Source organism: Vespa crabro, chromosome 4, assembly GCF_910589235.1.
Source record: "Vespa crabro chromosome 4, iyVesCrab1.2, whole genome shotgun sequence".
Taxonomy (NCBI): Eukaryota; Metazoa; Arthropoda; class Insecta; order Hymenoptera; family Vespidae; genus Vespa; species Vespa crabro.
In genome coordinates this window covers 5,391,644-5,419,420 of record NC_060958.1, presented here as the reverse complement: position 1 = coordinate 5,419,420, position 27,777 = coordinate 5,391,644, and the positions used below count along the sequence as shown (strand labels likewise).

The following is a 27,777-nucleotide window of genomic DNA, read 5'->3' as shown; positions in this document are numbered from 1 at the left end:
ACCATATTATCTGAGGCGCCAAATTTACCGTTTGTAGGACTATTCTATAGTGATATATAATCTATGATCCTATAGGTTTTATAGCACATTCTATGATTTTTTGACTCGAAAATTTATTGATACTTTCGTGTTTATCCTGCACACGTGTGATTTTCAATATATATTTCTGTTTATTCATTGTATTTTCATTACAAAAGAAATTACAATGGCGGAATTTACTAATGATTTATTTGATGTTTTTGAAGAGGCAGGTGATGTGGAAATAATACCTAGATCAGTGAAAGAAGTTAATACAATGTAAGAATATAACAAATTTTATTTGTAATCTATATAAATATAACTTATAAGAGATATTCATTTGAAAATATTATCCAGAAAAGTTGATTCTAATAATACATCGAAACGTGATCTTGAAAATGATCATGAAGAACAAGTGACGAAAAAATTAAAAACAGACTCTCTCCTGGACGATATCAAGTAGGTTAATTGTTTTACATTTTCTCTTTTGCTAATTCGTTTATAAAAGTTGTTTATTTATTTAATATATAATAAACTTTTTATTATGATACTATGATAGTAATATATGTCTTATTTTAATTTCACTATATGTTTATTGTGAAATTTTTATTATTAATATAGTATAGATGAATTGGCATCACGTATTAAAATTCATACTATAGAAACAATAGAATCATGTACACATGAAGTAGCAGTACCACCGGATCAAGAATATATTTCATTAGAAACTAAACAAACCAAACCAGCTAAGGAATATAAATTTGTTTTGGATCCTTTTCAAAAGGAGGCAATACTATGTATTGAAAATAATCAATCTGTTCTTGTTTCTGCACATACATCGGCAGGGAAAACTGTTGTTGCAGAGTATATATATTTTTCTTATATGTATTAGCAACTAACAAAATAATTACAAGAGATAATTTCATTTAATAGGTATGCGATAGCCTGTTCTTTAAGAGACAAACAAAGAGTAATATATACAACTCCCATAAAAGCTCTGAGTAATCAGAAATACAGAGAATTTTATGAAGAATTTAAGGATGTAGGATTAGTAACAGGAGATGTTACAATTAATCCAACAGCTAGTGTTCTTATTATGACAACAGAAATTTTAAGAAATATGCTTTATAGGGGTTCTGAGGTTTAACAAAATTAATGATCTTTATCATATAATATATATGTATTCTATTAATTTTAACATCAAATATCTATTATCTTTAGGTTATGCGAGAAGTTGGTTGGGTAATATTTGATGAAATTCATTATATGCGTGACAAAGAAAGAGGCGTAGTATGGGAAGAAACTCTAATTCTTTTACCTGATAATGTACACTATGTGTTTCTATCTGCTACTATACCTAATGCACGTCAGTTTGTTGAGTGGGTTGCTCATTTACATAAACAACCATGTCATGTTGTTTATACTGACTATCGACCAACACCGTTACAACACTATATATTTCCAGTTGGTGGAGATGGTATTCATTTGGTATATACAATACTTGATGATTATTTCTTTTAGTAAAATAGAATGCAGGAAGTATTATAATTTATGTTTTTTTATAATAATAGGTTGTAGATGAAACAGGACAATTCAAAGAGGAAAATTTCAATAGAGCCATGGCTTGTCTTCAACACGGAGATGCTGCTAAAGGTGATACGAAAGGTCGTAAAGGTGGCCTTCGAGTAACAAATGACGGACAAACAAATATTTTTAAAATGGTAAAGATGATTATGGAAAGAAATTTTGCCCCGGTTATTATCTTTAGTTTCTCTAAAAAAGATTGTGAAATCTATGCAATGCAAATGGCACAATTAGATTTAAATACATTGGAAGAAAAAAAATTAGTAGATGAAGTTTTCAACAATGCTATGGATGTTTTAAGCGAAGAAGACAGACGATTACCACAAGTCGAAAATGTACTTCCTCTTTTAAGACGTGGTATTGGTATTCATCATGGAGGACTTTTGCCTATTCTAAAAGAAACTGTGGAAATTTTATTTGGTGAAGGATTAATTAAAGCATTATTTGCCACGGAAACTTTTGCAATGGGATTAAATATGCCTGCAAGAACAGTTTTATTTACAGCGCCACGTAAATTTGATGGCAAAAATTTTCGTTGGATTACATCTGGAGAATATATCCAAATGTCTGGACGTGCTGGTAGGAGAGGCTTGGATGAAAAAGGAATAGTTATTTTAATGATCGATGAACAAGTTAAACCGGTTGTCTGTAAAGAAATTGTACAGGGAAAACCAGATCCAATAAATTCTGCATTCCATTTAACATATAATATGGTGCTCAATCTTCTTAGAGTAGAAGAAATAAATCCAGAATATATGTTAGAAAGAAGTTTCTATCAATTTCAAAATCAAGCTTGTATACCAAATTTATACAATAGTATGCATTTTTTTTTTTTTTATTCTATTGGAAGTATATTAAAGTATAGTATATTCAACTTAACATTATTTCGTGTATTTTATCATTTTTACAGAAGTAAAAAAGCTGGAAGTTGCATATAATGAAATCAATATAGAAAAGTATAATCAGATATCTACATATCACGATATTCGCGAGCAATTAGATCGATTAAGTACTGAATTTAGATCATTTTTGACAAAACCAGAGTATTTACTTCCATTTTTGCAACCTGGTAGATTGATAAAGGTATGTTTGATACAATATGAAGTAATTTTAAAATACCTAAACTTATATTTATATGTATTAACTCTACATTCCATATTTGCTTATTATCTTCTTCATTTATTTATATTTTTAAAAGGTAAAAAGTGGAAATGAAACATTTGATTGGGGTATTATAGTAAATTTCAAAAAGAAAAATCCCAAAAATCCAATAAAGGAAAAGTCCGTTTTGATTATTGATATTTTACTCCATGTATCTAAAAAATCTTCTGAAGGAAGTCTATTACCTTGTCGTGATGGAGAGGAAGGTGATATAGAAGTTGTTCCTGTTTTACATACATTAATTTCCCAAATCAGTTCTCTTAGATTATATCATCCGAATGATTTAAGGCCTACTGATAATAGAAAAAGTGTACTGAAAACCATTCAAGAAGTGAAAAAACGGTTCCCAGATGGACTGCCATTATTAAATCCCATAACTGATATGCACATTGAAGATCAGAGTTTTAAAGACATTGTTAAAAGAATTGAAGTTCTAGAAGAAAGACTTTATTCTCATCCTTTGCACAAGGTAAGAATGTCCTCTTCCCCCCTCCCCCTTCAAATATGAATATATTGTAAATATGAACTTTGATCTTTTTATTAAGAATGAGTATCATTTAAACTCAAAATTTGAATTTAATTTATTTAACTTATATTTTGTAATACAGGATTGTAATGTGAATACATTATATGAACAATTTTTACATAAAGAAGAATTAGGTGTGCAACTAAAACAAGCAAAAACAGAACTAAAACAGGCTAAATCCATACTTCAAATGGATGAATTAAAATGTAGAAAACGAGTACTTCGAAGGATGGCCTATTGTACAGCAGCTGATGTAATAGAATTAAAAGGCAGAGTTGCTTGTGAATTAAATGGAACTGATGAATTATTAATGACAGAAATGATTTTTAATGGTTTATTTAATTCATTAAGTATACCACAAATGGTAGCTTTAATTAGTTGTTTTGTGTGTGATGATAAATCTAATGAAATGCCTAAAAGTACTGAAGAATTAAGTGGACCACTTAGGCAAATGCAAGATTTAGCTCGAAGAATAGCCAAAGTTTCAACTGAAGCTAATTTAGACTTAGATGAAGATACATACGTAGAAAGATTTAAACCATACCTGATGGATGTTGTATATGCTTGGTGTAAAGGTGCAACCTTTCTACAGATATGTAAAATGACAGATATATTTGAAGGTATAGATAATTAATATAATTGTCTATGTAAATAGCTGTTATTAATATATATAGTTATATTATAATCGTTAATATATTTCAGGATCGATAATAAGATGTATGCGTCGTTTAGAAGAAGTTCTAAGGCAATTATGTCAAGCTGCAAAAAATATTGGAAATACAGATTTAGAAAATAAATTTAGTGAAGCAATTAAACTTATAAAAAGAGACATTGTTTTCGCTGCATCTTTGTATTTATAACTAAAATATATAAGAAAATTTTTACAGCAATATTTTATTTCTAAGTTTATTTTAATAACAACAATAAGTAGAATAAAATTTTCAAAATGTAATTTATTTTGTGGATATTTAAAACATACAATTCACATGTATGAGGGTAATGAGTTTTTACAAAATAAAACTACATCTGTTAATATTTATCTATGTGAAGAAAGTATGACATAAAATGTAATTGTATAATAAACAGAACTCAAATTAACCGTTTACTATTGCAAATTTGTTAAATAAATACATTTTAAGAATATTTTGATGCTTAACACCTACATTTTAATTTAATTATAACAAATAATTTATCGTTCTTCTAATATTACTGTTTCTTGTGGACAAAACTTCAGTTCCATTAATGTCAATTTTGAATCCATAGATGTTAACTGTAATAAACAATACTAGGCTTGAAACTCTTATATGATAAGATGCTTATATTAAATGTTATTTAAAAAAAAAATGAATATATCAAGTATGGGATATTAAAATCCAACACTTTAGAGATTAACTTAATCAATTAATAAAAAAAGTAACTATAAGATAAGAACTTAAATTGCTTACATGATCTACTTACATCCCTTCGAGGCCAACTAGAAAGAACTTTGTATTCTTCCGTAGGATAACCTTCCACAATTAAAAAATTAAGGAGTGTTTGAAGTGGTGTATCTGGCTGAAATCTACGTTCAAGAAATTTTCCAGCTGGAAGCCTTACTCTTACTTTGAGAACACCATCACCTGCATTTTGCTGGGGTTCAGGAGGTAAACTAGATTCTATTGCTTGTCTATGAGCTTCCTTCCTTGCTTCTTCAGCTAACCTTTCATTTTCTGCCTGTTCCTTTCGTCTTTTTTCAATCTCTTCTTGCATCTGTTTTGCTTCTTCTTTTGCTCTATGAAATATATGTTTATATAAATAAATATAGCTAGTACAAATGAAATATTTCACTCTCTGTCTATTATAAATTATAATAAATTTATATGATTCTATTTACCTATCTGCAGCCAAACTTTCTTGATAGGCTCTATCTTGTTCTTGTTTGACTTTTTCTCTAGCTTGTCTTTCTTCTTCTACACCAATATCGGTACGTCTTTGTTCCTATATCCAAAGAATATTAATTTAAAATTTTTTTTTTATATATAATATGTTTGTTCAGATATGAGTAAATTTTAATATTTACCTGAAAAACTTCAATTGCTTGAATTAAATTAGTAAGTAATTCATTAACTCCCACATTACCGTGTACAATGGTAAATATTTCTGTATTTGATCTAGATCTCATTATTATCATAAGAACTGGTAAAGTGTCAACATCAATATTTCTCACAGTTAGTGCAGCAACAGATCCAAGTGTATGATTCACTGATTCCAAAAACCTATATAAATCAAATAAAATATTTTATAAAGATCATCACTGGGATTAATTCTATTAGAAGCATGAATACAATTTATATACCTTTGTTTATTAGATTCATATGTGATATCCCAACCCCAAACAATAAAATGTTCAGAAAGTAATGGAAGTACTGTTCCAAAGCCTAGTAATTCCGTGCAAAATACATTTGCTAACACACTATTATCGTGATGTAAATATACAGCTAATAATTTCCTCTAAAATGATATACACAGATTTTATTTCTAATGCTATATTTATCAGATTAAATTTATATGTTGAAATATATATTACAAACCTCCTTCGCAGGCTTTAAACACGATTCTTTTATAGCATCTTCAAAGGTGCCAGTAAAAAATTCTGGATGATTAAGGCCATAACGTTTTTCATATTGTTCTGCAAAGTGTAATGTACCCACTATTTCATCTTCTACATTTTCTGGCACTGTCAAATAAAGATTGAAATAAAAGATGAATGTAATAATATGAAATAAATTATATTTTCATTAATTCTTTAATATACTTACTAAGACGTTGTATTTTGGTAGATCTAATGTTATCTATGAAAATATCATCCTCAACATTAAATGACTCAGGAACATCAAATTCTTCCACATCTTCTGGTTCATCTATAGAACTATCACTGTCAATTAATTCTACAACATCCTAAAATCATGAAACATTATTTTAATCAAAATTTTTTATTGCTCATTCTAAAAACTTGATTTATCATATGTATAATGTAATCAGAAATTTGAAAAAAAAAGAGAAAAATAAGAAAATAGAACTTCTTAAATTACAAATTTGAATAATTTATCTTTTATTATTTATTTTATGCTTAATCTTTAATTTATATGTTATACTTTTCTAACTTTTATTTTGAACTGTATTATTTGATTTATTGAGCATAAATTTATGATTACTTTGATTTTATATATGAACATTTATGATAGCATAATAAATCTTACAATTAACAATATATATTGTAAGATAAATAATATAATATGGTAGTATAAATGATATAATGTGAATCAAAATAATGTGGTATGAATAGTTAGGAAATTACCTTTTTTTCTTCTTTAGAAGGAAGCTTACTAACAGATAGATCATGTTCTGGATAATGAATACCACTTCGTGCCAGTATTACATTATCATCTGTCAATAAGCTGGGCCAGCCTTTCCATTGTTGATGTCGAACAGGCACATCAATCAATGAGTATATACTTGTTTTGACATCTAATATCGTGTGTGTTCCAGGAAATTTTAATTTATATGATTTATTATGTACTTCATCTTTGATGTTTAAAGTATAAGTTAGTGTGATACGATCCGACAAACATACGCTTAAAAATAAAATAATTTGATAAGAAACAATAAAAAAAATATATATAGTCTATAAAAATAATTTTATACTATATACATTTCTCCTGTTAAATCCCAGTTGTCTGAAAGAGATGTCACGGATAATGTATTTTCTCTTGGTAATTCTAATGTTTGAAGAATAGTAGAATTTGTTTGGGGCCCCTTTTTCCATCCATGTATAAGTTGTTGACATGGTACAATATTTGTTTTTTTCCATATAGACTGCTTAAGTTCACCTAATATTTATTTTTATATCTTAGATAATACTGACATCATTCAATATTTTATACCAATATTAATGATATATAAAATAGGATTATAAAAAAATATATATTTAAATACATACCTACGGTAGATAATTCAGATAGATCTATCTTATAAGTCCTGTTTAAATGATTAATATGGAATGTGAGCATCTTAGCAGGCGCATTACTTTTTGATTGACTCGTTCCAGGTTTAACATTTTCTATTATTTCTGACTTTGCAGTTTCAGCATTTTTTAAAGAACTTGTTTGCGTTATTATCGAAGAATGAGGTATACTTCCTATTTCTTCTATCATTTCTACTTCAGGACCCATGTCAAAAGGTAGTTGTTGGGTACCTCGTGGCATTGCTTGATTTACTGCTGCCTGCATTTTACAAAAATATATTTATTATTGTGTATAATTTATTTATAAATAATAATATATATATATATATATACAATGATTATAATCTTATATGATAAAATTTACCAATAAATCCCAATTCGTTCCTTCCAAATACAGAATAGCTTCTCCAACATCATCAATTCCTGTACAAGCCTATAGAAATACAAATAAAACTTAAAGTTAACAAAATGAAATTAACAAAATTTGGATCAAATTTATAACTTCATTTATTCCTTATATATTTCTTCATATACATAATTATATTATTATATATAATTAATATAAAAATTTAATCTGAATTTTATAAGAAAAAAAAAGAAAAAAAGAAAGAAATAAAAATAAAACAATATTATTGTTTATAAAAATATCAATTAATAATAAATTCATAATGATAATAGGAAAAGAGCAATGTAACATAAAAATTTTCTACAATTAATTGTCATTATCGAAATTGTCAAATTTTATTTAAACGAAAGTGAAAGAAAACTTCTTTGTTTTTAATCTCTATTTTCAACTATTGCCAATGTCATCCAGAAATGTTACCATAACCTTAAATCATAATCTAAATTTTTTAATAACCCTTAATATAAAGTTTCTCTTAAATTACCTGAAAATCAGCTAAAATCATTTCTCGGTTTTCAGCCATTATGATGTAGTATATAGGTACAGACGTGAAAAAATCTTTATCAAGAATCAAAACTTTGTCCTTTCTTCTTAAAATTATTACAAAGAACATGCACAACAAATTCAAGCCATCAATGCCTTAGATATCACAATACTTGAGTCGAAACGAATAGCTTATACTGTTTATACATTTTTTGCTAAATCAAACAATTGTTCGTATATTGGACGACGTACTGAAATTTATATCACTTTTCTTTAAACACATATGATTGGTTGAACTTTATTGTTTTAACAAATGTCCAATCATAAATGTTGATTTTATTAAGGAACTTGACAACATGATGCAACTCTATTGATTAAACTATTTTGATTATTTGTATATTAAATATACAAATTTTTTAGATATTGTTCATAATAACAAACATAAATATATATACGATGTTTTATATAATCATTTTAAATTAAAGAAATTTCTTTTTGATTAATAATTTTTATAATAAATTTCGATAACATATCAATCTAAAGTATAGATCTAATAGTAGTGCACAAACATTAATCGGTTTGAAATGAAACGTTTAATTGTTCATCAACGTTTTGTTCATCTCTTTTTGAGTCTTTGATTTTTTCATTCGCTTTTCAATCTATAGAATATGTATAAGTTTTTGTTTATTATACCTTCTATCAGCATTTTTTCTATTGCTTTCTATTCTAATAAAAAATATATAATAAATACTTTTTACTATTATTTTTTTCATTTTTTCAAATTCAAATATCAAATATGTCCAAATTTCGGAATATGATTTAAATAAATTAACAATGTTAATTTTTATTATTTTTCATTGTTTTATTCTTAATGGGACAATTATATAATTGTTATAATTATCTAACATAAAAATTCTTTAGTTCATCGCAATCATAAATTTTTTGTTGTACAATTGAACAACTTGTATATACGATATACGTATATCCTCCAATGGCGATATTTCGCGCGATGTCGGAAAACAGAATAATATTTTTTAATATTGAAATATGTCTTTTACGTATATGTATATAAAATTCAATTTTTCTTTAATTGATATTATAACAATTTATTCAAAATTATATGAAATGTTTAAAGTTTATTAATAAAATATAATTATTTGCAATTATTGTGATTATTCTAACCTATATATATATATATATATATATATATATGCTTTTACTTTACAGTGTTTTTGTGTATCTTAAAGCAAATCATTATTTATCATATTAAACACTTGTATTGAATGTATAAATAAATGCAATAATAATGACAAATTTATTGAAGGAATGCAAATTCGATTGTAGGTTAGTTTTATACTTCAATTAATATTATTAAATCAATGATATTTCTTTGATAATAATTCTTTCACTCTCTAAATGTATATTTTAATTTACATATATGTATATATGTATGTATTTTTTTTTAATTTACTATAGTTTATATAGTATTAATGTAAATTACTAAAGTAGAATGTAAATTATTAATACATTATTGTTATAAATATTTATTCTATGCAGGGTTAGTTCGGTAATAAATAAAGATAATCGAAATTATGGAAAAAAATATATGTTTGATGATTCTAATGAAACATGTTGGAATTCTGACGCTGTAAGTAAATAATTATATATGTTTAAATACAAAAAAATATGATATAAAGTTTTAGAATTTGAAGTGTACAAAATATATATATTTAATATAACCTTGTTATACATGTCACAGGGCACACAACAATGGATAATAATTAATTTTGAAAAAACTTGTATAATATCTGGATTTGAAATTGAATTTCAAGGTGGCTTCGCTGGAAAAGATTGTTATGTAGAAATTGATGACAGTAATGGTAGCATAGTTATTGCTGAACCCTTTTTCCCAAAAGATACAAATGGAGTTCAATGTTTTGTATTGAAAACTACAGTTACAGGAAAATCTTTCAGATTACTATTTAATGAAAGCACAGATCTTTTTGGTAGGATTATCGTTTATAAATTATCTATATGTTCATGATATACATCAATTTTGTTTATAAATTAAAATATATGAATAAAAGCAATTTTATTTTTATTCATGTACATGTAAATTATTCATGTTCAATAAAAAAATTCTATAATTATAGAATATATATTCTTTATTATTTATATAAAATTTGTTTTTTATCATGAAATTCTAATACAAAAAATGTTATGACATTGAAAGTTGAAAAAATCATGCATGGTTAGTTAGTTCTTTCTATTCGTAATCTATGACAAAATTAAAAACCTTTTAATGTTAAATATAATAAATGCGATAAATGCAAAAATATTCCTAATAAATATATTAATAAAAACGCAATAAAAAAACGAGAAAAATTTATGGGAAGAAATGAAAGTATAAATATGGTTTTACTTATTACTTATCCGGTTTCCTATCTTATAGTATTATAACTACTGCTTTTGTTTTGAAATTTCAAACCGGTTAACGTTATTTGTATTGGGTTATAAAGTATTGTGTGTGTATAAGTACAGTTGATACAAATTTGGTGTAGTATTAAGTATCAAATAAATTTTATATTAAAACTTTTATTTTAAAGAATCGTTCATTTTGATTAACATATATAATGACAATAAACACGTATTTTTATCGCAATGTACTTCTTTTAACACAAGTAATTCCAACGAGTAATGAGTTTAAACTACACTTTCATGAGGTACGTATTACAATGTATTTTATTAATTTATTTATTTATTATTATTATTATTATTATTATTATTATTATTATTATTATTATTATTGTTATTATTATTATTATTATTATTATTATATTAAAAAGATTAGTATAAATTTTTTTTTTTTTAGGGAATGTTTGACAAACCTAATACAATTGGATTTATGCATGTTTCACAATATTTATTGACAATATATGATTTAGAGCGTTTTAAAAAATTAATTCAGTGGCCAGTAACATGCAAAAAAACAGAAGTCAAATATCGTAATAATGTTAAAGATTATTTAAATCAAATAGCAAATGAAAACCTTGATATCGATTTTCCTCCTATTCTTACTTCTTATTTGGTTCGTGCTCATGGTACAAAATTTACAATTATTATGTGGAAACTTTCTATAGTAGTGTTAAGAACTTACATTAAGAAAAATTGTAAGTATCTATTTGTTCATATACAATGTCTTAATGTTTATTTTTTATATATAATGTATATGTTAAAAACCTTATATATAATATTTACAAATTGTGTATCTTGGATGATATTACATACTTCTCACAAGAAGAAATAATTCGATAATTATTTGAATAACTAATTCTTAATTAAATCTTAATTTGCAGACGACCCAAATATTTTTTATGCACCACGTTTAGGTCCTACAAAAGAATTGATAAAAACAACTCTCCAAGGAATAAATAAAGATATGATTTCCAGCGTCATGTCTCATCATAGAAATATGAAAAAAATGACAGAAACATCTAAAATTATTATGGCGTAATTAATCTTTTCATTTATATCATTTAATTAACTTTGGAATATTTTTTATTTGTTGCATTTTTGCTCCAGGGAAGAAAAAGAAACCTTAGCTAATATAAAACAAGAACTTTTTGAAAACAAACAATCCATGTTAAATTTGACATCTAATGCTCCGGTTGACTCGAGCATAAAAGAGTGCTTAGCAAATATTGAAAATATAGAAATTATACAATGTATGTATATTTATATAATATAGATAGTATTGAAACAAATTTAACACATATCATATGATCATTTTTTATTTATTTTTAGTATGGAAACAAAATATAACCGAAAATTTATCATATATAAGAAGGAAACATAAGATTTTCAAAGATGTACAAATTCTTAGTAATAAAATTACTAATATGATTACTAGTATAATTGGTGGTGCAGAGATATTAGATGCACAGCAAGTTGTAAAAGTACATTCGTCTACAATTGCGCTGCTTCCACTATCAACAAATATACAGGTAATGCATAAATATTGTGAAGAATAGAATTTATCCTAGATAATTATGTTCTAATAGTCATACTTCTTTCAGTATCTTCTTCATCATTTGTATATAAATGATAAATTAATGTTACGTAATTTTATTGAATTATTGAATTTCTTGTTGTGCCAAGCATATCAATGCTTAAAGAAAAATGGCTTGAAAGATTTATCTAAGTGTCTTGTACAAATAGAAGCTAGCCAGGAAGATATAAAATCAGGAATAAAATCATTTCAGAATTTAAGAACAAACATAGAAAGTATTTCAAATAATTTAAAATTACACTTTTATCAAAAAAAAATGAATGAAACCTATCAAGAAAACATTTCAGCATTGGAAAATATTGTTTTTTCTTCATCTCCAGTTATAACAATTAATACCAATTGTCGCGATGAAGGAAATGATGTATTAAGGAGATTAGAACTTACACCAATAGAAGGTAAATTATTAATTTTATCTGAAATGCTTGTTTATATTGTTATGATTTTCATAAAAAAAATCTATTTTAAATTATTTACAGGTGCACACAGATCATTATTTTCCAGATATAAACGACAACATGGCAATACTAATTTATCTGTTTCACAATTGAGAACAAATTTGTTAGTATCACGAATTAATTTTGATGATACTTTGTCTTTAAATAATAGTGATAAAATTTCACAAGCTCACTCGTATATACCTAAAACAAATTTATTATCAACTAAACATACAGGGAAATATTCACGTTTATTTTTGTCATATGCAAAGAAACCCAGTGAGAAAGGTAATAAAAATTTTTTTTCATTGGCGATTAGTAAAGATAATGATTAATAATCTTATTTTTGTTTGTGTACAAGTAGGTAACTGTAGTATAAGCTCTATACCACATTCTATAAAAGCTAATTCTACTACTATGACAAATACAGAAGGAGAAACACATAATATGTCACAATTTAGTCTTAGAAATACTACAAAGAGCTTCTTTGATCTTAGAGAAGTAATAATACCTGAAAAATTTAATACAATAAATCAATTAAAATCTCACTATGTTCTCAAAGAGACTAACAATTTACATAATGATCAATATGAAATGGATAATGAAATTGAAGATGATAATCTAACTAATATTAAAGACAATGTGTCTATCAATGTTAAAGACGTATCAAAAAAAAGAAGATCCATCAGTGATTTAGTACAACGTTATAAAAAAGTATTGGAAATTACTAAAGAAAATATAGGGTGTGAGAATTAGATATATCTTTTATCATATACCATGATACATAAGGATAGAAGTTCAGTTTTTATACAAAATTTATATATAATAAATTTTAAAGTTTTATAAAATATAAAACGCTTATTTTTTTAAATCGTTTTCAATCATACTCTATTAAAGGAATTCATTATTGTATAATATATTTATAAGAAATTGTGCATTATATATGTAAATGTTATGTTTTATAGAAGGTTCGTTTATATATAATGATACAGAAGTTGCATATTTGTTTAATTTCTTCTATTCATCATATTATATCTGTCTACAATTCATTTTATAATACATCATAATATTATTATTCGATGACATTAATATTATTATTGTTATTGACTAATAAAAATATTTTTTCAAGACATGCAAATATATACTGTACAAAATTTGTAGTAAAATATTAAGATATTACAGATCTTGTTTTTAATTTGCGGCAGTTAAAAAATACTTTGACCTTATAACAAATATATCTGTTCTTTATATATATATATATATATATATATATATATATATATATATATATATATATATATGACAAAAAGTGAAATTTTTCAAGTATTTTGTATTAAGTTGTTGCTTATTTTCTGTTGTATTTTTAGATAAAAACTAAAATTGATATAATTAAAAAAAAAAAAAATGTATATTTGATAGACGATCTCTCAAAGATACAAAAAAAATCATTCATCCACTTGACGAAGAAATTTTGACAAGCGCATGAAATACGATAGAAACTATGTAACAACCTAATAATATTAATGATACATCACATCTATTTTTTAATTATTATAAATTATAAATTTACATTATATATATATATAATATATATATATATATTTTTATTACCGATAGGATCAATCACATCACATTTTTTTATTACCGTGAAAAAATTACTTACAAGAATAAATGTATGATTGTATTTCGCAATATCATTCTTATATATTTAATCATCTAAAAGGTAATACACAAAAATAATTGTGAACATATAATTGCCCTATAGAGCACAATTAATCTGTTAAATTATTATATATATATATATATATATATATATATATATATATTTTGAGTCATAATTATTTCTATTTTATGCAGTGTTCTATAACATTCTAATGATAAACTATCATTAGAAAATTAAAACTGATAATTAAAATCGAAAGTAATTTGGAATAAAATTTACCTTTTGATATATATACCTCATTATATAACAAGAATGTTTTATATGGAAAGGCACTATATGGTATCATTTATTTGCTATGATAGGAATGACAAATTATATAATAAAGGAAAATGTTTAAAAATAATTTCAATTTTGTTACTTTAAAAAAAATCTCTTACAACGATAACATATAAAGTGGTGTTTTAAAATTGCTTAACATAAAGTCCGATGTTATAAGACCTATTTAAGGTTAAAAGTGTTTCACAAAAGCACTATCAAATAAATTATTTATACATGAATTATTTATGTTATAATTTTATAAATATTATATGAACCATCTGTAAAAAAGACATCTATCCATTTTTACAAATTTTAATGTTTTTAAAAATTTTTCAAAAAATTTGATTTAGTATAAATTTGAGTATAAATCTGAACTTAACATGATTCGCATTTTAAAATATGTTTCTTAACAATTTTTTATGTAACCATTTGTTTTTTCATTGAGCCATCTTCATCGAGCGAGCGTTGAATAAAATTTAGGCTGTAATAAAAATATATGTGTTATTAAAACTAAAATTATTAAAAGAAAAAACATCAACATATGTACCTTAAAAGAAAAAGACATTGTTATATTAAATTTACACAGAAATTTCAAATTATACATATTTATATTCTTACTTCATCGTGACTTTCATCTTTATTTCCCTCGTCTTCGTCGCCAGAACTATCACCTCCTGAACTGTCTGCGGAATTACGTTGTTGATCTTTATTGTTTATACTGTCAATATTAACTGGAGTTGATGCTTTAACTTTACTAGCTGCATCATAACACTGCAAACATACGCGGACGGCCTTTCCATTTCCTTGTCCAGGTAATAACAACTTCTTATTGCTGCAAGGACCACATACTACTGCTCCACATTGTCTACAATGATGCTGTGAAGACAGATTATAATTTGCATAAAATTTTTATCACATATAACGTATAGATTCAAATTGTATTTTTGATTTAAATGTAAAAATGAATAACTGTACCCGTCTATTTAAAACCGTGAATTGTGTGTTTTTACAATGCATACAGATTGGTGCATCATTATCCGGTACCCACACTGCTGCATGAACTTCTACTGGTTTTTTACCGCCTATTAAAAGCAATTAGTTTCTAAATTATTGAAAAAACTTAATATAAACAAAAAATTTTTTAAAATTAATTTATGTAACTTTTGTAATTATTTTTCTGATTATTTAAACTTGAATATTAAAGTGAAATAATGTTACCTACTCTTTCTTAATAAATCCTCAATACATTTTGTAATATGTGCCATCCATTCTTGCTTTTCTGTTGCAGTAGCAGCATAAACAGCAAACGACTTTGTTACTGTTTTAATGAGCCAGCCATTGCGATACTCTATAAATAATGATTAATTACTATTCTATTTTTCCCTAAATTTAAATTCTTGCAAAAGTTGCATATTATGCAACTGATTAGTACCTGAAGTATAGTCCCTGAAAATGTAGTAATTGAAACCAGAAATCTTTCTGTTTTTAAATGAATATTTTATAATATCGATAACATGACAATAATACAAACGAATAATTTATCGATATAAGTAAAATTTTACATATTATTATTATAAGATCAAAGAAATAAATAACAATTTATAATAATATTAATATTTCAAAGTCGTACAAGAGAAGATATAAGCAATATTGTTAATACTTTCGATAAAAATATTAACTATTTTAATTATAGTCAAAGAGATAATCAAACAATACGATAAGGTTTGTAATATGAAAAAAGATTTATAAAATCAAAAAAATCAAAAAATATATATATATTTATATTATGCGCAATTAGATTTCAACTTACGACCATCATCAGCTAAAGATTCAAGTTTCACTTCCTCCAAAGGTATAATATGCTGTTTGTTGTACTGTCAACATATATAAAAATCAATTACATTTAATGATTCTAGATAAAAATAAATATATGTTATCTCAATAAAGTTAATGTAAATAATATTAATCATATAAGAATTTTTATATTTACCTTTTTCTTATTAATTACTATGTTCCCGTATACTAATATATCATTAAATAAAAAGAACTGTCTAGGCTTGGCTTTCTTTCTGCACATTTTTGTCAATACACCTTCTCCTACAAGAACTCTTCCAGGTACTGCCAGTGGCTAGAGAAAAATAATGCAGAAAATTTTGTTAATATAATTATAATTATACATAATGAATTAAATCATGATGTTTTATAATATAATATAGACGATAAACGTGAAAGAAGTTTGGTTTAGTCGAAAAGACAGTTTACAGAATACGTTAAAAAAGATAAGTTCAAAATATAGGGAAAAAAAAAAAAAAAAAAATTGTCTTTCGTCATTATTTGGCTTATCGTATTAATCATACCTGGCCCGAACTGCCGAAGCAGTTTTCCACCATCGCGATGCGTCTTGCATTGGCTTCGCTGTTTACTGTAACAAACGGAATAACACAAGATTGTGTGATAATCGAACAAATAAATTATAAAAAAAAAAAAATAGATGTATCTATAAAATAATAAGGTTATGGTTTACAATATTTTGCGGTAACGACACATTTTTCGTGTAAATGTCAAAATCACACAACCCACTTAAATACGCCATTATCCTTTATGATTAGCATATATTCTCGACAAACTAAACAATATAAGTCAATTGATCATTAAAACTAAAAGAAAACTTAAAAGATTTAAAAGACATCTCGCGGTTTAATCGAATTCCTTGAAAACGTAGAGATATTAATTAAAGAAAAATAAGTAGTACACAAACTAACCCAATCGGTCAACCATGATCCTATGAATCAGGGCTGGCAACAGCAGGAAGCATGAATCAGACCGCTATTAATCGTAAAGACGATTGTGTGAATACCCTTCGATAGTAATAAGGTTGTTCATCACCTTTCGCTCGTAGCATATGCAACTTCAGCGACAGATATGGATAAAATATGAACTATAAGTGCAATAGGGAAACTTTCGCACAATTATGTACCTATTGTATGGGCGTATAAGTCTGTATGAATTATATTCTTATTGAGCCTATATTGTAATCTAGTTAACAATCTATTAGCATATAAAAGAAATTTTTTTATTTAGTAAAAATAGTAGTACATCTAATGTAAATTAAAAGTAATAATAAAATATGTCAGATTATACTTGTCTAAAGATAAATTAATTGAAAAGTATTTGTTAATCGTGCAAATTGTATATTTTTTATTTCTAGTCGAACTTATACGAATAATTAAAGAAATAAAATCTCTGATGAATATCTTGAATTTTGAAATATGTGGATATGACGGCGAACATAAGTAGAATATGTATGTAAAAAGAAATTTTTCAAATTACTGACCATATTCATTGTATTTTATTAATATTTTAACAGAACCTTTAAAAGTTATTATTTTATTTCATGATTTTTCTCTGAAAAGGAGAATAGAAAGTTTATTTAATTTCTCGTATTTTCATATTATTTAAATAAAAAAATCTAAATTTATCGAAAGTATTAATTTGGAAATTGTAACGTTTGGAAAGTGAGCAGTTCGATCTTTACTCGTAATTCAAAAGAAAAATGTTTCGATAACAGTCAAAGTCAATGAAAAGTTTGTTTTTGTTGACGTAAATAAGTGACGACCGCGCATTAAAATTTCAACGATATTTAAATGTTAATTTCATTCTATTATTTTTATATCAAAATTAAAATTATTTTATATTTACTGCATATTACAAGCTAGATAATTTTTAAACGACTGTACATCGTTGTTTAAATATTAATTTAATGTATTCTTTGTACATTACAAATCATTTAAATAATTATGAAATTTATTCGTAAGATCCATTAATACGAACGATTAAACGACGTATTGACTTATTTTTACTATAGAATCATCAGTTGAAAGCTCATTAAAATATTTGAATAAATTACCGTAAACTACTTTCTGTGTGAGCATGGCGAAATGCATTTTCTTGAGCAGAAAATCTAAGCATCGGTATACGTAGCAGACAAGGAAGCAATCATCTGTTTCACGGAACAAACCACATACATAACATCGTTCTAACGTTTATATAAAAATTTGTAGTGGGAATAGGAGCTTCTTCTTTTTTACCGCAAAGTTCAAGGGGCGCCACCATACGAAACTTTTTTTCCACGAAAAATGTCGAAAACAGCGTTTATATCAACAGCGAGACCAGATGTCATTCTTGAACGATTTTGACGAACAAAATCTCATTTTAAAGATGAAGTTTTGAACGAGAATATGGCATTCTCGAATTTTACAAAAAGCTTTATTTTTATGCAAAAATTGTTATTGAAAATAGACCATTTTTTGACACAATTTTTTTCGAAAATAATAAAATTTTTTCAAAAGTTCGAGAAAGCCATGTCCCCGTTTGTACTTTCTTCTTTAAAAAAAATCTTGTTAATCAAAATCGTTCAAGAGTTACGCCTGTACTCATTGTTGACGTAAACCATTGTAAAACTAGGGATGATGAACAGCCTTAATTGAACTTCGACCTTCTTTGATGATAACATATGTTTTCTATTGATATGTTAAATGTAAGACTATATGTATAACATATCGTAATCACATTTATATTTTTATTTTTTTAATAACAGTAATCCATGCTGATGTTTTTTTTTTTATATAAAAAAAGGAAAAAATACGCTATATAATTAGTTTGGTTATTTTTTTGTAATAAAAATTTAAATTGATGAAAAATGATCATAACTGATCATTATAATTAATAATATGCATATATTTTAATCGGTATATAATCATTGCTGTTTTTTAATTTAAAGAATACCAATTCTTTATTTCAAATAACGGAAACGGCAGTGTCGCTTAGTATCGATAGTATGACGTATCGATCGAAATCATATGATTGTCGAGGGCGTAGCATTATTAAATCTACCAGTGACCAAGATTAGTGTAATTGTCGTGAGGTTACTTTGCCAAAGAGCAAAGTAACAAATTTATTAATACCATGAAAGTATGTGGTCCGAAATATGCCCTATGCGGCTTAGTACTTTCTGTATGGGGTATATTCCAATTGGTGAGTTATTTAATATGAATATTCTAATAAGGATTTTATATTTCAAATATTTTTCTAATCACATTAAAGTTTTCATTGTATTTGAAGTTTTTGTATACATTTAAAAATATTTTATTTGTAAAAACGTTTATTTAGAATATTATTTGATTGCGGCTGATATTATTATTTAACTTTTTTCCAGGTCCTGATGGGAATATTTTTCTATATAAAAAGCGTAGCTCTGGTAGAAGATTTGCCCTTAGAAGGAAAATATTTTTCTAGTAAGGATGAATTTTATACGGAAGCAGAAAGGGGCTATACGCAAAATGCATATAATTGCTGGATTGCAGCATGTATTTACGTTCTTACATTCTTATTCTCCGGATATCAGTTTTATTTAAATTCACGATCCTCCCTTAGTGTTTAAGAATATATTGTAAATGAAGTAACAATGCTGTTATAGAGTAATATAATGTACTTGTATCAAGTGATTTATTATCCAAATTATATTATATTCTATTTAGAAAAACAGAAAATATCAAGAAGAACAATAATTTGATTACGCTGTTATGAACATTAATTTTAAAATACATTCCAAGTTTACCAAATAATGTACAAAATTGATCCTGTATATGCGTGTATGTAATTACATTTCATTGTATATTAAAAAATGGATATTATAAGTTATAGGCCATTTTTTCCAAGATTTACAATACATATGTAAAATGTGATAAATTACAAATTCGTATTTTATCTGGTATATCAACTATTGTAATGTAAATATACGTAAATAATACAATTTTTGTTGTTGTATTTTCTCTGAAGTTTTAATATGTTCGGCTGTAAGGATTGTTAAAAGGGTAAAAAATAAATTTTAATAATCATAATTAATTTATAAGTAGTTTATAACAATTATATAACAATTCACAATTTTTATATTGTTTCAGTTCATTGTTACGAATGTGGTATAAAAGCAATAACAATATGGCATAATTTCGTAATGATTAATTACTAATGAACAAGTTGTAATAATAATATAACTTTATCTTTATAATTTTCTTTTTAATTGTTTTTTTTGAGCCAGTATAAAAAAATTTTTTGAAATAAATTTTTTTCGTGAAACTTTGTTTTCGTTAGTTTTGTCCAATCAATGAAAATCCATCTTAAGTCACGTGGGTGTTGTATATATGGTGGACGCATCGAAAAATTATGTTCATATCAGATATGAATCATTGAATTATGATGTGAAATTAATTCCATTGTTTTATTTGTTACTACTTCGCAAAATTAAAGGTATAATTATAAATATATTCATACAAAATAAAGGAATTATCTTGCGTGTACAATTTTTGAAACATAATTATTATGAGATTAATATAGTGAAATCGTTACTTCATTTTGCTTGAAATGAAATAAAATCGCAAATAATTATTACTTTTGTTTATATTATATAGGAACAGCTAAGACTTTCTTCTTATAATGCAGACTAATCGAGATGTATTGATCAATGATTATACAGAGATAGTTCAACGTCTACCTGTTACTTTGAGATTAGCCTACGGAGTAGGACATGTTTTAAATGATATTTGTGCTTCCATGTGGTTCACATATTTATTAGTATATTTTCATTTTGTATTGGGATTTAGTGCGACTCATGCAGGAGTACTATTACTTATTGGCCAAGTAGCAGATGCAGTTGCCACTCCATTTGTTGGCTTACATTCTGATAAAAATGATGATTTTTGGCTTTGTAAATATGGCAGAAGGAAAACATGGCACTTACTAGGTATGTCAAATTCTTTATAAAGAAACTTATTAATTATAAATTATTCTAAATAATTTTTTTATTTATATATAAGTTTCTTATTTCCTTCTATATCAATATGTTATTGTTTTTTTTTAGGCACTATTTGTGTGTTTTTAACATTCCCTTTCATATTTTCCCCGTGCATTAATTGTGAGAATGCACATCAGTGGGCACAATTAATATATTATGCTGCTTTTATTATAATCTTTCAATTTGGTTGGGCAGCAGTTCAAATTTCACATTTATCATTGGTTGCTGAACTAACACCGACTGACTATGAAAGAACAGAACTTATAGCTATTAGGTAATGTTTCGATTTTTACTAATAATCTTAATTTTACTCAAATATTTTTAATTTTAAATACCCTTTGTATCTGGAAATAGATACAGTTTTACAGTATCCTCGAGCATTCTTGTTTATTGTACTACATGGGGATTATTGCATATAACGAATAATGATGATCCTGATGCTCAAATTGGACCTAATGATGCTCATAAATTTCAAACAATTGTATTCTGTGTAACAGGAATTGGAATTTTTACTTCTTTTATATTCCATATTTTTGTTAAGGAGGGTAATATCAATAATTCGGATGGTAAGATATTTGTGTACAATTTACAAGATTTATATTTCGTTTCTAATATGTTATATTATATAATCAATATTTTTTAGGTTCTTTACGTCGTAACACAAGACCAATATCAGTATTATTAAAAAATATACAATTATATCAAGCAGCATGTATTTATATGCCAACACGACTGTTTGTAAATTTGTTACAAATTTATATACCTTTATATTTACATGAGTTTTTAAATATGCCAGCTACATTATTAGCTATTATACCATTGACTATGTTTATTAGTAGTTTTTTAACATCCTTAGTTATAGAAAAGTTAAATACAAAATTAGGAAGAAAAATTTCATATTGTATCGGTGTATTATTTGGTCTTTCTGGGTGCATATGGATACGATGTGGAAGAGGCTATACATTTGAACATTATCAAATTTATCCACTATCTATGTTGCTAGGTATGTAAATTCACAGAAAATATAGTAAAGAATTATTATGCAGATATAAAATTTAAAATATGTGCCAATTATTAGGTTCTGCCGGATCAATTATATTAGTGACCAGTTTAGGTATTATTGCTGACTTTATAGGTCATAACACAGAGAATGGAGCATTTGTATATGGATTTATGAGTTTTACTGATAAACTTGGCAATGGATTAGCAGTAATGCTTATACAATACTTGTTGGTATATTTTTATATAGAGACAATTAACACAGTTACATATCACGTAAAATAACTGAGATTTATAAATAATTGTTTATTTTTTGTTACAGACGTAAATTTACTGTTTCTACCGATTATTATAGAAATATAATTTCGAATGTTTGTGCTTGCTCCGCTATCTGTGGTCTTTTAATGATATTGTATATAAAACCATTTTTATCTTATAATGGTAAATTTTTAATATTATATTTATGATCATTTCGAGATATTAAAATGATCTTTAAGTTATTATTATTAAATATTGCAGCTTATAATATCATGAACACGGTTGAAACTACAGAAAATATTGATTCATCCTCATCAGTTATTACCACTACTAATGATAGGATTGGTAGATTTTCGTCAAGACAAGAACATGTTACTTAATTGTTGATGATACAAATGTATATAATAGCATATTATATTATTTATACGTTATTGCAATATATATAAAAGAAAAAAGAAAAAAAAATTATAAATATTTTAATAAGATTTTTAATAAGAGATAAATATTCTCATCACAATATGGAATAAAGATCTGTACTAAAGGACTAATAAAAATAAGTCACGGAACGTCAGCATGCGATGGTACGGTGCCTATCCTTCTGAAGGACGAATTGTTTTACTGCACGCGATCCACTACCAGGCTCTGCTACTAAGCTTAAATTCGATTTTCCGATATTACTGTGGTCTTAGTACAGTTAGTCCCGTGTCATTGATCGCTAAACATGTTCTTATACGAAAGCTTAGTAGCAATCTATCACGAGAACGCGTAGTCCAGCAAAAATGCTTGATCCAAGTAACAATCGCGATCATTTCGCTGATATATCAACAATGTCTGCTACTGCTGGTGTTTCAAATACGTATCTTGTACGTCCGCGATTGCCTTTAAGGATTTATTCGAAACCCAAAATATCAGGAAGTTATACTCATTACCCAGATTCTGTTGGTCTTTCACGTACAAAAAGGACTAAAAATAGGTAAATATTTTATTACATATGCAGAATATAAAAATATCAAATTTTTTTATTCTATGAAGTAGTAGTAGTATCTTTATTATTGCAAACAAACATCAGACTATAATTAGCGGAAATCTATATATAAGTATATTTATTATAAATTATCTTTTTAGTCTAAATTTTCTATTTGAAAATAAAGTGGTACAATATGTGTATATAAATAAATATATATATATATTTTTTCTTTTGATTAAATAAAGATTTCTTTTAATAGAAAAACAAATGGAGTTCAAAAAATTGATTTGAACAAGAGAAAAAGCCCAGACTATATAGAAGTAATATATAGGGAAGCTGTTTCAAAATTAAAATATTTGTTAGCTGAAACTTATTTACCAGTGGATGCGTCTGGGTAAGAGACTCGTATTTTCATTATGTTCACAGTAAATAATGTGTTAATGTAAATAAGAGATTATATCATATAGGAAGCAACAATGTGTTAAAAGCAATTATCAATCTAATAGAATCACAAAATCTGGGAATGATATGGACAATCAAAGTTTTATAAGCGAAGGTTCAAGAATGAAGGATTTAAATAATGATAATGTTTGCTCACTAACAACTCCACGTCCACTTTCCTCAAAAAGTATTCATCCATCAAAAGTTTATAGTAATTTGGCACTTTCTATTGCTGAATTACAATCAGTTCCACCAGAAATAACTTCATATATTGAACAGCAAGAAGAATATATTGAACAAATTGAACAAGAATCTCAATATTGTAGAAATGAATTAACTAATTTGCTTAGTAAAGTCAGAGAGGTATGTCTATGAAATGTTTTATAACAATAAGATATTGTATCAAATTGTTTTATATGATATATGTAGTTTGAAATAATATTTTCTCTTAATTATTTTTAATTTTCAATAAAATAGAAAAATAATTTCTATCTCAGGTCATAGCTGAAAATGAAGAATTGCATAATAAAACTAAAACTGGATTTTTGAAATATGCATTCGATGAGCATGAAAATCGTCCTGAAAATGATTGCACTTCTAATGAGCATAGTCTTGCATATACAAGTAGTATTGATTCTAAAATGAATAAATCTTCAAAAATGTTAGAAGGGCCCAATATAATATTTGAATCTAGAATTAGCGAGTTAGAGGCACAATTGACTCAAGCTAAGCTTGAATTGCGAAAAGCTCAAGAAGAAAATCAACTTAATATAAAGAAACTATCTGAGAATCCTTTTAGTAATGGTAATGTAGATATAACAACACAATTAAATCAAACTTTAAGAGCTAAATATGATGCCGAAATGAAGGTAGAAGAACTACAGAAAACTTTATCTATAATGCGAGATAAGGAAATGGAATCTACCCAAAAGGCAAAACATTCAATGGAAATAGCGCAACAAATGGAATTTGAAAAAAATCAAGCAGAAACAGAAGTTAGAAGATTGAAAGATGAATTGGATAGACAACACGAAAAACTCAGAGAAGCTGCTCATGAAGCAAGCAGACGCATTACTGAAGAAAGGCAACAAGTAGAACGCAGATACAGCCAACAAGTTGAACAACTTTCTGCTGATATAGCTTCTCAGTGGAATGCTGCTAATAAATCACAATTGGAATCTGAAAAGCAACAAAGAGAGTTGTTGGATTTGAAAAGAGAATTGTCACAAAAACAAACGATTATAGACAATCTGAAAAAGGATTTGCAGAATAGAATATGTAAGTAATGTATTTAAATCATACTATTAAATTTTATACATATTAAAGTTTAATATCATAATTTTAATTATTTATATTTAATTTAGCAAGTTTACATTTATATTTTAAGTTTAATTATTTATATTTAATTTAGCAAGTTTACAAAGCGATCTTAATCAAGCTTTGACTGAAAAAGATATGGCTGAACAGGAAGTAATAGCTGCTAAATTAGCAGGAGAAAGAAATGATAGGCAAACCAAACAGGAGCAAAGTAGATTGCAAACAGAAATAAATGCTTATAAACAACGTATGGAAAGAGCGGATGCAGATTTAGTTCATTGTAGACGTGAAAATTTGCGACTTTTAGAACAAATAGCTTTGTTAGAAAAAGAGGTATTATACAAATTGAAATTTGCGCGTAATAAAAAGAAGGAAGAATTTATAAGAAGGGAAAAATTAAAAATAATTGAAAAATCTTTTAGATTAGTATTAATAAAATGATGTATCCAGAAGATTCTCAAAGAAAAGATGTATCTAGTCAAGAAAATAAAAAGGAGATCTCTACACTGAAAATGGACATGGACACAAAACATGGTAAGAAATGGATAAACATAGCACGCCTGTGTTAGGTATATTGTCTGTAAAAAATACTTCATTGTTTAATATCCATTTGAAAACATCCTATGTGTGGGAAATCGGCATGCTGACATTATGCCTAGCATGGGCAAAAATAAAGTTAGTCAGTTTATTAAAAATTGGCTGATATCATTGCATTTCTTAGTTGCTACAGTGGGTGATCTAGAGGATGCCTTGAATAAACAAGCTAAACTAGTCTCTCAACTGACTATCGAATGCCAATCTCTCACACAACGTTTGGAAGTTAACAACATTAAGCACAAGTATATTTTTAGCTTTGCATAAAAAATTTATTATTATATTTTTATAGTTGCATTAAATTTAAAACATATATTTTAATTATAAGATTTGGAATTTGCTCAAATTGCTTGGGATTTATATTTAGAGCTATTCTGTGTTGACAGAGGAAATCAATGACGGGGATACAAGACTTGGAAATACTGCTTCGTCTTCAAACAAGAAACGTATTGTTAAGGTTGATCTAAAAGTAAAAGTAATACCGAGAAAGAAGTTAAATTCTTTCAAGATGCCTCTATCAACACAGTAATAGCACGTACGTTACTTTTTTAAAATAATTTACTATTCGTATAAAATATCACACTTTGGAAAAAATTTTTTATGGGAAGAATTTTTAGGGAAGAAATGGCTAACCTACAAAGTAACATAGAACATTTGTCAAATAAGATAAAGGATACCTTTCATAATCAAAAAGGTAAGTTTTTTTTGGTCTTCAAATATACATATATTATTATTATTATATTTAAACATTTATGTGCAAAATAATATAAATAGAATATTTCTAGCACCATATAGTATTAATACATCTTATAACTCACCGGATCAATTAAACGAGACGAATCTAATTAATCAAAATGGAAATACAATTTCTCGTATTTCACAAAATACAGATTATGAAATTACTCAAATGCAAAATGAAGTGGATAATGATAAAAGCGAAATTTATCCAAAGAAATCGCAAAAAAAAGATGAATTGGAAGAAAGATACGATCATTCTAATCAGCATGAATATGCTTTAGGAAATTATAACAATAATAATATATATAATGCTGAAAATCAGACAATGGAAGAAAAAAATGGAGAGCAAGAAAAACATTTGATAGACGATCAAAATGTCGATGTTAATGTAGTAGAATCTTCTTATGATCAGTATGAAGAATATGATGAATCACAATATGAAGAACAGGAACATAAGGATGATCAGTATAAAGAACAGGATGACACACATGATATGACACAATATTCTGAACAAGAATATCAAGAAATTCCTAATACAGTTATTCCTACCAACGAGTATACACAATAATTTGTATTTTTTTCATAGCATTGACATATTTATTGTATTATTAGACGTGCAGATATATTACGAGAGACGTAATAAAATTAGTATTAAACTTGATTTTGATATGATATTCCTTTTATTTCAATATTGGTAGTAATAGAATTAAAAATAAATTAAATGAAAAATTAAAAAATTTTATTGACCAACATATCTTCGATATATTCAAATTTATATAATAATTCCGCCAAAAACAAGTAACCAATCAGATTAGAATCGCCATGATCGTTAACCAAATTTCAACTGTTAAATAATATTTTATTCCTTCTATATTTTTTAATTTCTAATAAATAATTGTAAATCATAATTATTAAATCAGTATTCAATTTAGAACAAATGTAGATTTTAAA

The 27,777-nt window shown here is 26.0% G+C and overlaps 8 protein-coding genes across 17 annotated transcripts; 6 read left to right on the top strand and 2 right to left on the bottom strand.

The window, feature by feature from the left end:
• The first annotated feature begins 45 nt into the window (after positions 1-45).
• On the top strand, positions 46-4,387 carry LOC124423558 (exosome RNA helicase MTR4). Its single transcript, XM_046961396.1, has 10 exons — positions 46-297; positions 376-477; positions 640-882; positions 952-1,159; positions 1,240-1,506; positions 1,590-2,418; positions 2,513-2,685; positions 2,801-3,232; positions 3,372-3,909; positions 3,992-4,387. The coding sequence occupies exons 1-10, from the start codon at positions 206-208 to the stop codon at positions 4,147-4,149; spliced, it is 3,042 nt and encodes a 1,013-aa protein (XP_046817352.1). The 5' UTR covers positions 46-205; the 3' UTR covers positions 4,150-4,387.
• LOC124423561 (FAS-associated factor 1) lies at positions 4,223-8,422 on the bottom strand. Of its 2 annotated transcripts, none has more exons than XM_046961400.1 (12): positions 8,180-8,422; positions 7,657-7,725; positions 7,269-7,551; positions 6,981-7,158; positions 6,627-6,903; positions 6,088-6,226; positions 5,860-6,005; positions 5,625-5,779; positions 5,349-5,544; positions 5,163-5,266; positions 4,735-5,060; positions 4,223-4,559 (listed from the first exon to the last, which is right to left on the bottom strand). In XM_046961400.1, the coding sequence occupies exons 1-12, from the start codon at positions 8,306-8,308 to the stop codon at positions 4,465-4,467; spliced, it is 2,097 nt and encodes a 698-aa protein (XP_046817356.1). In that variant the 5' UTR covers positions 8,309-8,422; the 3' UTR covers positions 4,223-4,464. The 2 variants fall into 2 exon arrangements, with proteins under 2 accessions (XP_046817356.1, XP_046817357.1); XM_046961401.1 differs by having other exon boundaries at positions 4,748-5,060; positions 8,180-8,420.
• An 880-nt stretch (positions 8,423-9,302) lies between these two features.
• Positions 9,303-10,333, top strand: LOC124423419 (nuclear receptor 2C2-associated protein). Its single transcript, XM_046961108.1, has 3 exons — positions 9,303-9,522; positions 9,736-9,826; positions 9,938-10,333. Exons 1-3 carry the CDS (start codon positions 9,485-9,487, stop codon positions 10,220-10,222), a joined length of 414 nt encoding a protein of 137 aa, XP_046817064.1. The 5' UTR covers positions 9,303-9,484; the 3' UTR covers positions 10,223-10,333.
• Positions 10,334-10,558: 225 nt separating this feature from the next.
• On the top strand, positions 10,559-13,536 carry LOC124423421. 2 transcript variants are annotated; one of them, XM_046961116.1, is made up of 8 exons: positions 10,559-10,901; positions 11,051-11,348; positions 11,535-11,688; positions 11,761-11,903; positions 11,983-12,182; positions 12,255-12,642; positions 12,724-12,969; positions 13,043-13,536. In XM_046961116.1, exons 1-8 carry the CDS (start codon positions 10,812-10,814, stop codon positions 13,435-13,437), a joined length of 1,914 nt encoding a protein of 637 aa, XP_046817072.1. In that variant the 5' UTR covers positions 10,559-10,811; the 3' UTR covers positions 13,438-13,536. The 2 variants fall into 2 exon arrangements, with proteins under 2 accessions (XP_046817072.1, XP_046817073.1); XM_046961117.1 differs by having other exon boundaries at positions 10,562-10,901; positions 13,046-13,536.
• A 1,554-nt stretch (positions 13,537-15,090) lies between these two features.
• Positions 15,091-18,688, bottom strand: LOC124423423 (pleckstrin homology domain-containing family F member 1 homolog). Of its 3 annotated transcripts, none has more exons than XM_046961119.1 (8): positions 18,570-18,688; positions 17,020-17,084; positions 16,653-16,790; positions 16,473-16,536; positions 15,885-16,010; positions 15,638-15,744; positions 15,281-15,538; positions 15,091-15,143 (listed from the first exon to the last, which is right to left on the bottom strand). In XM_046961119.1, the coding sequence occupies exons 1-8, from the start codon at positions 18,604-18,606 to the stop codon at positions 15,114-15,116; spliced, it is 825 nt and encodes a 274-aa protein (XP_046817075.1). In that variant the 5' UTR covers positions 18,607-18,688; the 3' UTR covers positions 15,091-15,113. The 3 variants fall into 3 exon arrangements, with proteins under 3 accessions (XP_046817075.1, XP_046817076.1, XP_046817077.1); XM_046961120.1 differs by lacking the exon at positions 18,570-18,688 and adding an exon at positions 17,425-17,571; XM_046961121.1 differs by lacking the exon at positions 18,570-18,688 and adding an exon at positions 17,187-17,372.
• An 836-nt stretch (positions 18,689-19,524) lies between these two features.
• Positions 19,525-20,474, top strand: LOC124423424 (ribonuclease kappa). Its single transcript, XM_046961122.1, has 2 exons — positions 19,525-19,696; positions 19,878-20,474. The coding sequence occupies exons 1-2, from the start codon at positions 19,628-19,630 to the stop codon at positions 20,100-20,102; spliced, it is 294 nt and encodes a 97-aa protein (XP_046817078.1). The 5' UTR covers positions 19,525-19,627; the 3' UTR covers positions 20,103-20,474.
• A 355-nt stretch (positions 20,475-20,829) lies between these two features.
• Positions 20,830-23,335, top strand: LOC124423422 (major facilitator superfamily domain-containing protein 12-like). Its single transcript, XM_046961118.1, has 8 exons — positions 20,830-20,968; positions 21,130-21,461; positions 21,579-21,786; positions 21,867-22,078; positions 22,156-22,515; positions 22,591-22,741; positions 22,834-22,952; positions 23,031-23,335. The coding sequence occupies exons 2-8, from the start codon at positions 21,155-21,157 to the stop codon at positions 23,147-23,149; spliced, it is 1,476 nt and encodes a 491-aa protein (XP_046817074.1). The 5' UTR covers positions 20,830-20,968; positions 21,130-21,154; the 3' UTR covers positions 23,150-23,335.
• Positions 23,336-23,528: 193 nt separating this feature from the next.
• Positions 23,529-27,487, top strand: LOC124423420 (serologically defined colon cancer antigen 8 homolog). Of its 6 annotated transcripts, none has more exons than XM_046961111.1 (9): positions 23,529-23,742; positions 23,996-24,130; positions 24,243-24,540; positions 24,675-25,455; positions 25,589-25,827; positions 25,917-26,028; positions 26,216-26,333; positions 26,697-26,782; positions 26,874-27,487. In XM_046961111.1, the coding sequence occupies exons 1-9, from the start codon at positions 23,549-23,551 to the stop codon at positions 27,392-27,394; spliced, it is 2,484 nt and encodes an 827-aa protein (XP_046817067.1). In that variant the 5' UTR covers positions 23,529-23,548; the 3' UTR covers positions 27,395-27,487. The 6 variants fall into 6 exon arrangements, with proteins under 6 accessions (XP_046817067.1, XP_046817066.1, XP_046817065.1 ...); XM_046961110.1 differs by having other exon boundaries at positions 24,204-24,540; positions 26,706-26,782; XM_046961109.1 differs by having other exon boundaries at positions 24,204-24,540.
• The last annotated feature ends 290 nt before the right edge of the window (positions 27,488-27,777 follow it).